The sequence below is a fragment of the Asterias rubens genome, chromosome 3 (assembly GCF_902459465.1).
Source record: "Asterias rubens chromosome 3, eAstRub1.3, whole genome shotgun sequence".
NCBI classification, from domain to species: Eukaryota; Metazoa; Echinodermata; class Asteroidea; order Forcipulatida; family Asteriidae; genus Asterias; species Asterias rubens.
The window spans coordinates 10,275,750-10,291,132 of NC_047064.1; the positions used below are offsets into that span (position 1 = coordinate 10,275,750).

General features: G+C 39.8%; 1 protein-coding gene across 1 annotated transcript in view; it reads left to right on the top strand.

Annotated features, from left to right (window-relative positions):
• The window catches only part of LOC117288059 (macrophage mannose receptor 1-like), a 57,682-nt gene extending 45,888 nt beyond the window's left edge, over positions 1 to 11,794 (top strand). Inside the window, exons 34-41 of the mRNA XM_033768751.1 lie at positions 856 to 1,004; positions 1,862 to 1,967; positions 3,478 to 3,725; positions 5,091 to 5,262; positions 6,757 to 7,014; positions 7,853 to 8,017; positions 8,719 to 8,784; positions 10,101 to 11,794. Coding sequence (XP_033624642.1) covers positions 856 to 1,004; positions 1,862 to 1,967; positions 3,478 to 3,725; positions 5,091 to 5,262; positions 6,757 to 7,014; positions 7,853 to 8,017; positions 8,719 to 8,784; positions 10,101 to 10,309 — 1,373 coding nt within the window. The 3' untranslated portion in view covers positions 10,310 to 11,794. The remainder of the gene's footprint in view (positions 1 to 855; positions 1,005 to 1,861; positions 1,968 to 3,477; positions 3,726 to 5,090; positions 5,263 to 6,756; positions 7,015 to 7,852; positions 8,018 to 8,718; positions 8,785 to 10,100) is intronic.
• The last annotated feature ends 3,589 nt before the right edge of the window (positions 11,795 to 15,383 follow it).

The window sequence follows — 15,383 nt, forward strand, 5'->3', positions numbered from 1 at the left end:
ATAGTCACTTAAAGGAACGTTACAGAATTGGTAAAAAACAAAAATTGTGAAGATCACAGATTAACTTAAAACTTACACGGTCTAATGATGATGACATTAGAAAACATCCCTTGAAATATTTCTGTCTGAAATTTAATATTTTGATGAGAAATAATATTAAAATTTCGCATGTGGAGTTTACCGCTCAGTGAGCGTTTTATTCATTTTTGTTTTGGCATCGATGCAATGCAAAATTTGTCATCGGTTTTTCACTATTTTCTCATGACCCATATGGCCGATCGATCTCAAACTTCTACAGGTTTGTCAGTTTATGTATATGGTGGATTGCATAAAGTGCTTACACTGCCAGCAACCTTTTTGCTAGCAAAACCAATTCTGTAATGTTCCTTTAATTAGTCACTAAAAAAATGAATTAAATGGAATTACATACCATTGTCAGGCCTTGCTCTTAAGCTTTTTGTTAAGTAGCCTAATAAACTCTGGGTTTAACTTGCCCCCAGGAAGTTTGAGTAGCCCTGATTTTAAACATGTATTGTCATGAATGTATCTCTTTGGTGCATAAATGGTAGCTAGCAATCCCAACCAGTATAATAGGCAACTAAAGTTAAAATAAAACACTAAAAAATGAATTAACACATTAAACAAAAAACAACATTTGCATCTGAATGGAAGAAATATCAGCATTTTAAACAAGTGGGCTTCACAGTTTTTAGTAGCTCAAAGGGCAAGTTGAGAGGTGGTGTTTACTAGCCCGTAGAAGTTTTTCCTAGACAAGTATGCCGGGCTAGTGTTAAGTGTGAGCCCTGATTGTTATTGATATAATGATTTTACTTGTGTGTTTTACAAACTTCCCAGCCGTGCTGACAGCAGATCTCATCTTCCCTCAAACTGATGTATGGATCGGACTGACGGACCGTGGTCAGGGTATTCTGTTCTACTGGGCTGATGGAACACCACTTGATTATACCAATTGGATGGCTTTTAACCCAAGCCTTAACGATGCTGTAAGTATAAGAGCAGGGTTGACAGCTTGAGCTTCCATACTCAGAATCAATTTTCCCACCCCAAATGAGATCGCAAGAAAAAATATGGTTATTGGGGTATTGGTTATTATACTAAGGGAATAAAAGAGTGGCGACTTATTCATAAGCGGCCGTTTAAAACCTTGCAGGGACATGGCCGTGGGATAGAGGCCCGAGCCTTTATTGCACAGCCATTTCCTTGCTTTGTCGCACGGCCACGTCCCTGCAAGGTTTTAAACGGCCGTTTAAGAAGGAGTCACTACTCTTTTAGTTCCGTTCATAAATGCCCTTTTGTTAAAAAGCGAAACAGTTGTTCACAATTCTAGACAATCTGTCACAATTTGTTTCTTTCACAAATTTAAAGAAACTTTTGTTAAAAAATGTTGTGCGTGTTGGGTTGTGTGTGTATATGCATGTACAAATAGATTACAAAGTACTAATAGCTATGAATTGCGTTCCTCATAGTAAAACTGCCGTACGTGAGCTTGCGCGCTCAACACGTGAAGGCAGCCAGTCTTTAACTGCTCCAGCTGTGTCGTTATCAACCGTTAAAACACCCCCAAGTGACACGCCCTCCACAAATAGGAATAGCTGAACTGTCTGGGGTAGTTATGAATAGTGTTTAAAATCTTCTTTCCACTTTATGGTAGAGTACAAACATAAACATCTCCCCAATTTACTTTTTCTTGTTGATCAAGAGTGTTCTTGAAAATATTTGTTTGTGTTTCAAAGTTGTTGGAACTTTTTTTTTTTTTTGGGGGGGGACGCATTTTTTAAATTTATGACCTCACAGCGAATTTCTAATATTTTGTTATCCATATCTCCTTATTTTCATACAGGATGGTCAGGAATGTGTGAAGATGTCTCGTAACCCAGTCCATCCGGGTAAATGGGATGATGTGTTCTGCAGGGAGAAATACGGCTATGTGTGCATGATGGATGTTGGTACGTATACAAAAACAGTTGCTTTATGTCATCCCTTTGTAAGTTCTTTTTTAAGCCAGTTGAGGAGTGGTAGAAAAATAATGACCAAAATGCTGCAGCTCATCTTGTAAATCCAAGAGCGTGGGTTTGATTCTCGGTCATAGCACGTGTGCCCTTGAGCGAGGCAATCAAACATAATTGCTTCGAACAAGTTGGGAAAACAGTACATTTTTCTCAACCAGCCAGACTCCTAGTGGATGATACCCTTGCATATAGTATACATCCTTACGGACTGTAAAGAGGGTAACCCTATTTCAGCATAAGGAGTAGGTGCCAAAGTGCTCCTGGCCCAAATCAGTTCAGTGTAGCCCTCATCACTTTGAAGTGGCCGTCAACACTTAATGCAAGAAATACATTTTTTTTAAAGACGTTTATCCCATAAATTATAACACACGTTTTAAATATCTTCACTGGCTTCCTGTTTGAGAGCAAAAAGAATACAAATCTGTCTCTTAACTTATTGTGCCATCAATGGCCGAGCCCTGGCTACATTTCTTGCCTCATTCATTCTCCCTCTGTCACTTGTCCTCGTCTATGATCATCCTGAGCCCCTAAACTTTTTGAGCGATGTTCCAAAAGAAGTTGGGGAACAGGGCATTTGCTATAGCTGCTCCTTGTCTGTAGAATTTGTTAGTCTCTCTTTTGAGGAAGTATGGCTCAAAATACTCAACTTTCGGACATTATCTCTCAGTAGGCCTGTAGACGATGTGACCTCTGACATCACTTGAAAACCGTAACATGATTTGCGCGCATACTTTTGCGCAAAACCTTTTGTGTTTTGGCAGCCAGCTAGAAAGTGTACGCAATCTAACCATGACTATGCGCCTTTTTGCTCGGCGAAACATGACGTATACAGGGTTTTGTCAGTTTGAATGTAAACATAGGTCACATCGTCTATACTGTCCATCACCAGGAGACTGTTCGATTGGAATCCAGCAAGCATGTGGCTTATGGGGGAGTGAAGTTAGCAGAAGATGCTGGATGTGTTGAGCTGTTCAGGCAGGAACCCAATTGTGTTGGTTGGCATGAAGTGGACCTAAAATATTTGTATTTTATTGTCTGTCCACTATGCAAGAAGTCCTGTCTAAGTCTGTTAAACCTAAACTTATACTATAATTTAATGGCCCATACTTTTGACAGCGTTACGACGCTCTTAATAGTATTTTTTATCACTTTCGGGGGTATACACGACTCATCCTGCACAGTTTTAATCAGCGCTCTGTCACTTTTGTTGTGCCATAGTTATAAGTTGCTTTTGAGGTTGGTCTTATTGTAAGAGTGAACTACCCCCATTGGTGACACAAATATGTTTGAGGGTGCCCTCCTGCAGTAAAAAATACAACGCATTACATTAAGCCTTTTCTTTGGCACAGAAGCTACTCTATAAGTGATGAAACAATCTTTTGATGACCTGAAGTTAATTTAGGATTCCAATCAAGAGTGATATATTTTATTTTTATCACTCCAACAGATCCACAGTACGATGACAATCCAGCCCAGATCAGCGACTGTCCACAAGGCTTCTACAAGTACGGCACAGCTTGTTTCAAGTTCATTGCTGATTCTCAAAACTTTGCCATTGCCAAAGCTACATGCCAGAACGAGGTATCTGGCACCGAGTTGGTCTCAATTAACAATGAATTTGAGATGGCGTTTGTGCAGGCCATGATGTATTACGTGGGTGTGACTGAGGTTTGGATTGGTATGGAGCTTCAGAAGGTGAGTTTCTAAAAAGTGATTCATAAATACCCCAGACAGTTTTCCCTACTCCTATTGCGGGTGTTTAAACGGTTGATAATGACCAGTGTTTATAACCGGCTGGCTTATGCGTGTCAGGCGCGCAAGATTATCACGCAGAACGCAATTCATAGCTATAAGTAACAGCGCGTAAGCTACTTCTAAGCGCGCGCGCATAATCTATTTCTAAGTGTGCGCGCGTACACACAACCCATGCGCAACAGACTCTTCACAAAGTGTTTGAAAAGAAATATTTCAAACCTCGAATTTTCAACTGTCAAAGTGTCTGTAATTGGATTTTTTAACCTTTTTTTTAAACAAAAATGCATTTATGAATGGGAATAAAAGAGTAGTGACTCGTTCTTAAATGTCCGTTTAAGACCTTGCAGGGTAGTTGCAATTCGACCCTGCCGGCTTTAAACGGCTGTGTAAGAACTCGTCGCTACCCTTTTGTTCCCTTATTATTTCATAGAGGTGCTTCAAGGCACATGGACACATTTGGTAATTGTCTAAGACCATTATTCTCTAGGGGTGTGTATCTCAACACAATATGCATAAAATAACAGATCAGCGAAAATTTTGACTCAATTAATCATCCAAGTTGCATTAGAATAATGAAAGAAAAAAACACCTTCAGATGCACGATAAAAGGCTTTAGGGCTGAAGTCTTTCCTCCTTATCAAAAACTACGTTACTTCCAGAGCAAGCAGTTTCCCACAATGTTTTATACCATTCTCGCGTAACCAAGTAAGTTTTGCACAATTATTTTGAGTTTTTACCAATAGTGTCAAGTGCTTTTGTGAACAGATTTCTGCTATTAAAGTACAGACATGGCAAACAGTTGTTATGAACTTAATGGTGCACAAGTTAATATGGGGGCTGATTTACACAATCAATACATACCAGTATTAATTGATGCATGTACACCTAGGTGTTGCTACGAAAGGTAACACAGTTTTTAATGTAGTTTTAGTTTAGTCTTTTGGTGATTTATCTATCAAACTTTAACACTGCTATTGTCGCTTACCCTTTGCCAAATGGAGCCTAAAGGTGTGATAGGAATTAAAACTTTACAAAAAAGAAGGGTTTTACAGATTTTCCTACTTAGTTATGGGGTGTTTAACAAAGAGGGCATGCAGTTAAACATGCGCCTCATGTGGCGGTGCGCCTTATCTGTTAAAGTTTGAACTTTTTGGGGTCATTTTAGGGTCCTGCATCTTGTCCACCGAGCGTCTTATCCGCAAAAAAATACGGTAGTTGTAAAAATACTTTTAGAGAGAAGCAGTTTGTAAAATTGAAAATTTAATCTTTTTGTCTATCTTTGAAAACTTTTTCTGTACCCCGCAGGAAACTGGGACTTACGGCTGGGTCAATGGATGGCCTGTTCTATTCTCAGCATGGGGTGAGAATGAACCCTCTGGAGGGACTGGAGAAGGCTGCGTCATGTCAACTACTGATGGAAGATGGGACGATACACTATGTACATCCCTCAAACCATTCATCTGCAAGTATGATGAAGGTAAATTATCAACGAATGCAGGGGTCGATTTCACAAAGAGTTAGGATCAGTCCTAACTTAGGACTTGTCCCAGGAGATATTGAAAACTTAAGGCTGGTCCTAAGACGAGAAACTCAACCTAACTCGAGATAAGACTTGTCTTAACTTTTTGTGAAATCCACCCCAGGTTTGGGCCTCCATAGAGGGTATTGACACCCTGAGTCTTGGCCAAAGTATGACATCAAATACCCCTATGAAAGACTCTTATGAAAAACCTTTAAAAAACCTTATAAGAATCTTGTAAGAATCTTGTGAGAATCTTATAAGAACCTGTATTTAAATGCTAAGAGCAGTCTTGTAAGAATTTTGTAAGATTCTTATAAGATTCTTATAGAATCATAAAAAAGCTTAAAAGAAACTAATAAGAATCTAGTAAGAATCTTTTAAGAACCTGTATTAAACTGCGAAGAATTGTAAGAATTGTATAAGATTCTTATAGATTCATAAAAAACTGAAAAGAAACTTATAAGAATCTTGTCAGCATCTTTTAAGAACCTGTATTGAACTGCTAAGACAGTCTTGTAAGAAGGTTATAAGATTCTTATAAGATTCTTGTGGATTTTTACACTTTGCATAGAATATCAGATTTTGCAATGGAACTGCCCTGAAAGTGCTCTTGCCTTCTTTAAAATCGAGATTTCAAACCGGCTGAATTGAACTTTAAAGGAGCTGTGTAGTCATGATCGCAGCAGACCTATGACTTAGTATTCTCAACAATTTCCAACTGAACTAAGAAATAAGCAAAATATTTGTGTTACTCTGAAACTTCATATAGAAATCATTTGAATTGGTAAGACCTTTTTTTTTACTCTGAAACTTCTTATAAGAATTGTTTGAAAATTTAACAATTTCTTTTTTCATGTCTATTCTTATAAGATTCTTATATTATTCTGACTTGAGAGTTTTATAAGAATATAATAAGAATCTTACAAGATCTTAAAAGTTGAAATTGTACAGGCATCATCCAGGAACCATGACCATGGCAATGGCCATCACTTCACAATTCAAGAACATTAGTGAATGGTCACCGAACCCTCAGAAATCTGAGAACCGATTTGTATCAGATATGAAATAATTTCACAGGGTACCAATTATCATTACCATCTTAAAAGCAATTGTTAGCTCTTGGATACAAATTACACAATTTGTGTTTGTGTTGAGTTCACTACAAAACGATCACCCCACCTTAAAGAATCTTAGTGCTTTGTGAAACTTCTACTCAAGGACTGTTTATTTCATGACACCTAAACGGCCACATTGGATTGACCGACAATTTTCCGAAGCAGGCATGATATTCTTTCTACTTAAGTCTGATTTCTGATGTTTTTTGCCCTGAGATTTTATTATTAAACAGCCGGAAAAGTCAGGTTTTTTACTTATTTCTGGGGACCAAATATCATGCATGGCCCATTTTGAAGGTGAACATTTGATCATTTCTGTCCCTTCTCCTTGCAGCTAAATGCCCAACTACAGTAGCCCCACCCCAAGGAACGTGCCATGACGGCTGGAAGCCTTTCGGTCAGTTTTGCTACCTGTTCAACCCAGATAAACCTATAGGGTCATTCAACGATGCCAAGTTTGACTGTGAGGAGAATTTCGGAGCGCAACTGGTCAGCATCCACTCGACCCAAGAGAACTATTTCATCACAAACAATGTGGTGCTGCCATCATTCATTGGCAGTGTATGGATTGGTCTACAGAAGGGCAATAATGGTATGTGCTTTGCTAATCGGGTTTTAAATTAAATCATGGTAGTGGTGTGTCTTGGTTGAGCGGCCAGTCGCACTGGACTCAATTAAGCTGTGGTGTTTCTGATCGGTAGAGTTCCAGTTGTGACACTTGTGTCCTAAACAAGATACTTTACCATTAGTGCTGCGTCCTTTGCATAGGATCTAAACTGTAAGTCTTGTTTGTGTGTATTGGAACCCCAGAGCCGTAAGTTTCACAAAGAGTTAGGACTCGTCTTATCTCGTCCTAACTTAGGATTAATCTTGAGGTCTGCATGCTACAGTGCAGGGTTGGGACTCGTCCCAAGTCCTAAGATTAGTCCTAAGTTAGGAAGAGTTTTGTAAAATCAACGACAGTGCACTTTAATCGTAAAGAGAAGGGTTTCGCCTTGGCTGCATATTGCACCACAGCACCTTGTTGTAAGCCATTACATGTGCCATCATAGCTCACTTCAAAACGAAGCTCTGCCATCCTTAAAGGAAAGAAATAAACTGACCACTTTGATACACCCATGGTGTGTTATCATCATCATCATACTTCGTCCTTGGACGGCATAGTAGAAGCAGTTTTGATGAATGGTGCCAGGTTACTTTATCGCTCATGGGCTGTTGGCCATCTCGTTTTGATTGGGATTTGTGTCTTTGGTGATGGTGTCTGGGTAGCTCATTTTCCTCCTGTCATGATTTGAATGTCCACCAGAAGGATTCCAGAAGATCAGGTGCAATATGGGTTGATCCGTCACGTGCTTTAAAGCACTGTTTAAGAACCCATATAATTATTAGTAACAGTTGATTTACACATTTATTGGTTATTTGCATTCCAGGGTTACAATGGACTGACGGAACTCCAGTAGACTACGTTTTCTGGAAGGAGGGTGAGCCTAACAACGATGCCGAGCTGTGTGTGGAGATGTATGCTCAACATTACGGTGAATGGAATGATGAACAATGCACAGACCAAGCTGACTACATCTGCAAAATGCCACAAAGTAAGTCAGCTCGCTGTGATTCTTGTACAAATTTTGAACACTAACATTTATTGTCACTACGTACAGTGTGCTGAGATGATTGTATGTGGTGCAGCCCCTTTACAGGGTTAAGGCCCGGTCCTACTGCAGCGATAAAGAGAACAATAACGATACAATGCAAAGATAACGCATTTTATTGGTTAAATGAGCGTGTGCGTATTCTGCGTGGAGCAATTCAACCAATAGAATGCGTTCTCTTTGCGTCGTGATCGTTATCGTTCTCACTATCGCTGCAGTGGGACCGGGCCTTTACCCCCTTTACCGAATGTCATCGTTCACTTGATAAAATGAATTATACCTGTGCGGTTACGCTGTGGGGTTGATTGGTTGCCAATGTCTTTATCATAGACATGATTCCACCGACTCCAGACAACGGTGTGTATTAAACAATAAAATGATTAAATTAGATTTGATTCACTCGTCAAATCCAAGCATCCTTTTATTTCCGGTAACTGGTGCTGGTGTCATTTTACATTTATTTCCTCCCCCTTTCAGTTTCGGTGATATTAAACAAACAAATTGTATTATGTTCCCTTAGCACTGCTGAGCCCTCCCATGTATCAAACACAAGTTTAGCATGTCATAAAATGTTGTTTGATTGGCAATTGTTTTGTTTCTGTTTTTACCCTTTACTTAACTTTGTTTGTGATTATTTGGCACAGTGACTTCAACAGTGATGCCAGTGAAAACAGAGGAGCCAGAAGCTACCAAGTCTCCTCAAACAGGAGGTAAGAAACACAAAAATACTCAATTATTTTCAAATCATTTTGATTACAAATTGCTCGTTGTTGCAGTGAGTCCGAAGCTAGATGGGTGATCTGCTGTCAGTGGTTTGATGGGTGACTTGCAGTCAGTAGTTGATGGGTTGAAGTCAGTACTTTGATATGGGTGACATGTCAAAAAGTTAGCTTTGTGACTTGCAGTCAATAGTTGGATGGGGGACGTGCAGTCAGTAGTTTGATGGGTGACGTGCAGTCAGTAGTTTGATGGGGGACCTGCAGTCAGTAGTTTGAGTGGTGACCTGCAGTCAGTAGTTTGTTGGGTGACGTGCAGTCAATAGTTTGTTGGGTGACGTGCAGTCAGTAGTTTGATGGGTGACCTGCAGTCAGTAGTTTGAGTGGTGACCTGCAGTCAGTAGTTTGATGGGTGACCCGCAGTCAGTAGTTTGATAGGTGACGTGCAGTCAGTAGTTCAATGGGTGACCTTAAGTCAAAAGTTGGCTTGGTGACCTGCTTGGTGACCTCAATAGTTGGGTGACATGCAGTCAGTAGTTAGATGGGTGACCTGCAGTCAGTAGTTTGATGGGTGACCTGCAGTCAGGAGTAGTTGGATGTGTGACCTACAGTCAGTAGTTCGATTGGTTACATGCAGTCAGTAGTTGGATGAGTGACCTGCAGTTAGATGGGTGTCCTGCAGTCAATAGTTTGATGGGTGACCTGCAGTCGATAGTTTGATGGGTGAACTGCAGTCAGTAGTTTGATCAGGTACTGCAGTCAATTGTTGGATGGTTACATGCAGTCATTAGTTCGATGGGTGATCTGTAGTCAGTTGGTTTGGTCAGCTGCAGTCAGTAGTTTGATGGGTGACCTGCAGCCAGTAGTTTGATGGGTGACGTGCAGTCAGTAATTTGCTGGGTGACCTGCAGTCAGTAGTCGATGTAACCTGCAGTCAGTAAATTGATGGGTGACCTGCAGCCAGCAGTTAAATGGGTGACCTAGCTGCAATCAGTAATTTGATGGGTGACCTGCCATCAGTAGTTTAAAGGGTGACCTGCCCTCAATGGATGGGTAACCTGCAGTCAGTATTTCGGGAGGGTACACGACTAGCAGTCGATAGTTGTTTGGATGAACTCCCGTCATTAAGACAACTACTGACCTATATGGATTACCTGTATTTGTATGGGTGACCTGCTTTATCGTTGTCTTAAAAATAACAAAGTTAAAATAGTAAGTCGCGAAACACAGATAGTTTGGCTGCGGACCAAATAGGTCACTTCCTTAGACTCTAATCACTAATAACTGTTCATGTTTGTATCGTCCACTAGGAGTAAGTGCTGGAACTATCGTGGGTATCATCCTGGGTGTCGTACTGCTTGTTGCCCTGGTTGGAGTAGTGGGCTTCTTTGTCTGGAAGCGCAACAGCTTTAACGCTAAAGCAGCGGCTGATGCAGTAGCACCGACAACACCAGCAGGTTTTGACAATGCTCTGTACGTATCATCAACTGATAAAGCGGCAATAGTAACTGATGCCTAGATATTAATGCAACGCCCCTTTCAGAGTTTTAAGGTAGCGCAGCTCCCTTCGTTGCAGAAGAATGGCAGTTGTTCCATACTTCATTCATAATATATGAATTAAGGAAAGGATTTGTTTTTATCAATCTCCACTTGCTGTCGCATTTTGCTTTTTTTAAGCAAAGATTTGTATGCTATTTGTCTGATTTAGCCATTTCTCAGTGAATGTTTAACTTCACACATTTTTTCCCGCCAATCTTTCTTGTTTTCCGTTCTAATGTCTCTTTTATAATCATATTTGCATGGAGTATGGAGTCTACCTTCAGTTACATTAATTTTTAGGATATCATTTTTATACCTTTATGCCGTGTGGCCTTAACTTCAATTCATTTATCTAATTTCTACAAATGTTGTACGAGGCGCAGCCACTCTTATCCATTTAGATTTGTTTTCAGTATGATCTTTTTTTACAATATTTTATAATGTATGAAAACAGTGATTAATTGCGATACCTTCTAAGTTCGTGTACAGACTTATTCATCCAGAAGTATTCAAATAGTACAGTAACTGTGGACCAATTGCAAACTATGAAAAACTTAATCATTTTAATATGTAAAAAAATGTTAAATGTTCGGCAAGGTCTTTCTAGAATTTACAATGTATGTGGTAACATAGCTGTGAGCTTTGTTTGATCACTGATCCAGACGTAAAATACATTATTTCTTTCAACTTGACTGTCTTTATACAGTCATCGATAAATGTTAATGTGATGTTGTGTTATCATTAGCCATCAAGAATGACTCTCTTCTAGGGTTGAAACGTTAGGCTTTTAACAAGTTTTAGCATTTATACCATTATGTCCTGTTGGTAAGCAGATTGCAACAGCTAATTCTATTTCCTCATGTAAGTAATTTAAATACATAATTGGTTTGCAGAAGCAGTTTTGTGGCATGTCAACATCTTCAAGTGTTTTGACATGGTCCTAGAGCTAGAGAAGACTGTGTGGAATGACACTGGTTAAATTTGTTCCGTTAAAGTTATGGTTACAGGTCGTTTGAGTACTTTATGTAATATCGCCAAAAGGTTGTGTTTTTCTGCGGATCTGAACAAAATTAGCCATTTCTATGTGTAGAGAAACATTAGAATACAAGAGGTTACCTTCTAAGGGATCAAGATGGTTTTTTTATTTTATAATTTAGTGTGGATAAAAAAATAAAACATGAATCTATTTTTTACAGTTTAAAGGGTAAATTTGAAAATCAAAAACAATTTAGTGTTTGATTAAAAAAGGCAAATGTCGAATAAATTTGGGTCACAATCAGTCTTTGTGTTGATACGCTAGATGTACATGTACAAGGCTAAATGACACTGGTTAAATTTGTTCCGTTAAAGTTATCTGAAAAGTGATCTGCTTAGCAGAAATCGCCTTCAAATAGCCTTGTGTTTTTAGCAGATGTTGCCTTTAAAAAGTGTACAAGCCTTGTGTGCTTAGCAGATTTTGCCTTCAAAAATGAACAAGGCTATAGCCTTGTGTGCTCAGCAGATTTTGCCTGAAAAAGTGTACAAGACCTTGTGTGCTTAGCAGATCTTGCCTGAAAAATTGACGAGGCTATAGCCTTGTGTGCTTAGCAGAATTCGCCTTCAAAAAAGTACAAGGCTATATATAGCCTGATGGGCTTAACAGATTTTGCCTGAAAAAGTGTACAAGGCTTTATAGCCTTGTGTGCTTAGCAGATTTTGCCTGAAAAAGTGTGCTTTGAGTGCTTAGCAGATGTTGCCTGAAAAACCGACCTAATGTGCTCAGCAGATATTGCCTGAAAGAGTGTGCTCCGCAGATTTTGCCTGAAAAGTGTACAAGGCTATAGCCTTGTGTGCTTTATAGCAGATTTCGCCTAAAAAAGTGTACAAGGCCTTGTGTGCTTTATAGCAGATTTTGCCTGAAAAAGTGTGCAAGGGTATACACGACCTTGTGTGCTAAGCAGATTTTGCCTGAAAAAGTGTACAAGCCTTGTGTGCTTAGCAGATGTTGCCTTGAAAAGTGTACAAGGCTAAAGCCTGAAAAGTGATCTGCTTAGCAGAATTCACCTTCGAATAGCCTTGTGTGCTTAGCAGATTTTGCCTGAAAAAGTGTACAAAGCTATAGCCTTGTGTGCTTAGCAGATGTTGCCTTGAAAAGTGTACAAGGCTTTAGCCTTGTGTGCTTAGCAGATTTTGCCTGAAAAATTGACAAGGCTATAGCCTTGTGTGCTTAGCAGAATTCGCCTTCAAAAAAGTACAAGGCTATATAAGCCTTGTGTGCTTAGCAGATTTTGCCTGAAAAATTGACAAGGCTATTATAGCCTTGTGTGCCTAGGAGATTCTGACTAAAAAAGTGTACAAGGCTATATAAGCCTTGTGTGCTTAGCAGATTTTGTGTACAAGGCTAAAGCCTGAAAAGTGATCTGCTTAGCAGATTTTGCCTTCAAAAATGAACAAGGCTATAGCCTTGTGTGCTTAGCAGATTTTGCCTTCAAAAATGAACAAGGCTATAGCCTTGTTTGCTTAGCAGATTTTGCCTGAAAAATTTACAAGGCTGTAGCCTTGTGTGCTTCGCAAATTTTGCCTGAAAAGTGTACTGCTTAGCAGAATTCACCTTCAAAAAAGTACAAGGCTATAGCCTTGTGTGATACGCAAATTTTGCCTAAAAAGTGTACAAGGCTATAGCCTTGTGTGCTTCGCAAATGTTGCCTGAAAAGTGTACAAGGCTTTAGCCTTGTGTGCTTAGCAGATTTTGTGTACAAGGCTAAAGCCTGAAAAGTGATCTGCTTAGCAGATTTTGCCTTGAAAAGTGTACAAGGCTATAGCCTTGTGTGCTTCGTAGATTTTGCCTTCAAAAATTGTGTGCTTCGTAGATTTTGCCTTCAAAAATTAACAAGGCTATAGCCTTGTGTGCTTAGCAAAGTGTACAAGGCTAAAGCCATGTGTGCTTAGTAGATTTTGCCTTCAAAAATGAACAAGGCTATAGCCTTGTTTGCTTAGCAGATTTTGCCTTCAAAAATGAACAAGGCTATAGCCTTGTTTGCCTAGCAGATCTTGCCTGAAAAATTTACAAGCCTTGTGTGCTTAGCAGATTTTTCCTGAAAAGTGTACTGCTTAGCAGAATTCACCTTCAAAAAAGTGCAAGGCTATAGCCTTGTGTGCTTCGCAAATTTTGCCTGAAAAGTGTACAAGGCTATGTGTGCTTAGCAAATTTTGCCTGAAAAGTGTACAAGGCTATGTGTGCTTAGCAGATGTTGCCTTGAAAAGTGTACAAGGCTATAGCCTTGTGTGCTCAACAGATTTTGCTTGAAAAAGTGCTTAGCAGATGTTGCCTGAAAAATTGACAAGGCTATATTGTGTGCTTGGCAGAATTCGCCTTCAAAAAAGTACAAGGCCTTGTGTGCTCCGCAAATGTTGCCTGAAAAGTGTACAAGGCTTTAGCCTTGTGTGCTTAGCAGATTTTGTGTACAAGGCTAAAGCCTGAAAAGTGATCTGCTTAGCAGATTTTGCCTTGAAAAGTGTACAAGGCTATAGCCTTGTGTGCTTAGCAGATTTTGCCTTCAAAAATGAACAAGGCTATAGCCTTGTATGCTTAGCAGATTTTGCCTGAAAAAATGAACAAGGCTATAGCCTTGTATGCTTAGCAGATTTTGCCTTGAAAAGTGTACAAGGCTATAGCCTTGTGTGCTTAGTAGATTTTGCCTTCAAAAATGAACAAGGCCATAGCCTTGTGTGCTTCGCAAATTTTGCCTGAAAAGTGTACAAGGCTAAAGCCTGAAAAGTGATCTGCTTAGCAGAATTCGCCTTCGAATAGCCTCGAGTGCTTCGCAGATTTCGCCTGAAAAAGTGTACAAGGCTATAGCCTTGTGTGCTTAGCAGATCTGCCTGAAAGAGTGTACAAGGCTAAAGCCCTGTGTGCTTAGCAGACTTTGCCTTAAAATGTGTACAAGGCCTTGTGTGCTTAGCAGAATTCGCCTGAAAAAAAGTACAAGGCTATAGCCTTATGTGCTTCGCAGATTTTGCATGAAAAAGTGTACATGGCCTTGTGTGCTCAGCAGATTAAGTGTACATGTGCTTAGCAGATTTTGCCTAAAAAAGTGTACAAGGCTAGATTTCCGTCGCACGACCTTCACGCAACCGACTGTTAACCAGCGCAGCATTAAGGAAGTTAACAATAGGGGGAAATAACAGAGCAAACATTTTGTTCTTCTGTGCAAATTTCTCGATCATTTTTTATTTTATTTGATTTCTTCCTGAATATAAATCTTTAAGTTTCACTTTACTATAAACCAAAAGACCTAGGGGGAAAAAGAAAACAAATATTAAGATTAACCCTTTCACAAAAGCACAACTCCGAGCACAATGGCTGTTTATGATAAAGCTGTATTTTCCCACGTTCACTTAGTTTACAGTGTTGGGAAAAAGAAAGATTTTCAGGGCTGAATTTCAAGGGTGGTTTACTGGTTACCGCCAAATTCTGCACTTTAGATCACCATTTTCTGCTTGCTGGGCAAGGGTCAAATTTATGCGCTAACTGTGTGAGCAAAGAATGTCTAGTAACGTGGCCAAGGCAAAAATTCCCTGCAAACCTGTGAGATACAGAGATAAGCTTGGAATTCCCTGCTTCCACAAGCGCTGATTCTTTGCTGCCACAAGCGCTGATTCTTTTCTTTCTGTGGTACACTAAAAGGCCTGGGAGTGTATCTATGGGAGAGCAATGCTATTTCCATTTGCAAAGGACACTTCCTATGGAAAATCTTTAAGTCTAAAGCCAGCCTCAGGTCGACCTTGCGTCAACAAAAAACAGTTGGCGACTGACTTTTCAGGATCACACTGCGCCTGAGCCAAGACCATCGGGAACTTTTCAGTCAGCGATTATTTACGACCTGAGCGTAACTGCGATGATTTTAAGACAATCTTAATGCTCAAAAAAAATAAGTTGCAAGAGCAGAACAATTTAAACTTGTGCGAAGTGATCCCGACAGTCGGGAACCAATCGCAGGCGCATGATTTCTCAGTTGTTGTGAATTGAGCATATTTTGTCTGCGCGTTGCCGACAGTTTGTTGTGGACGCAAGA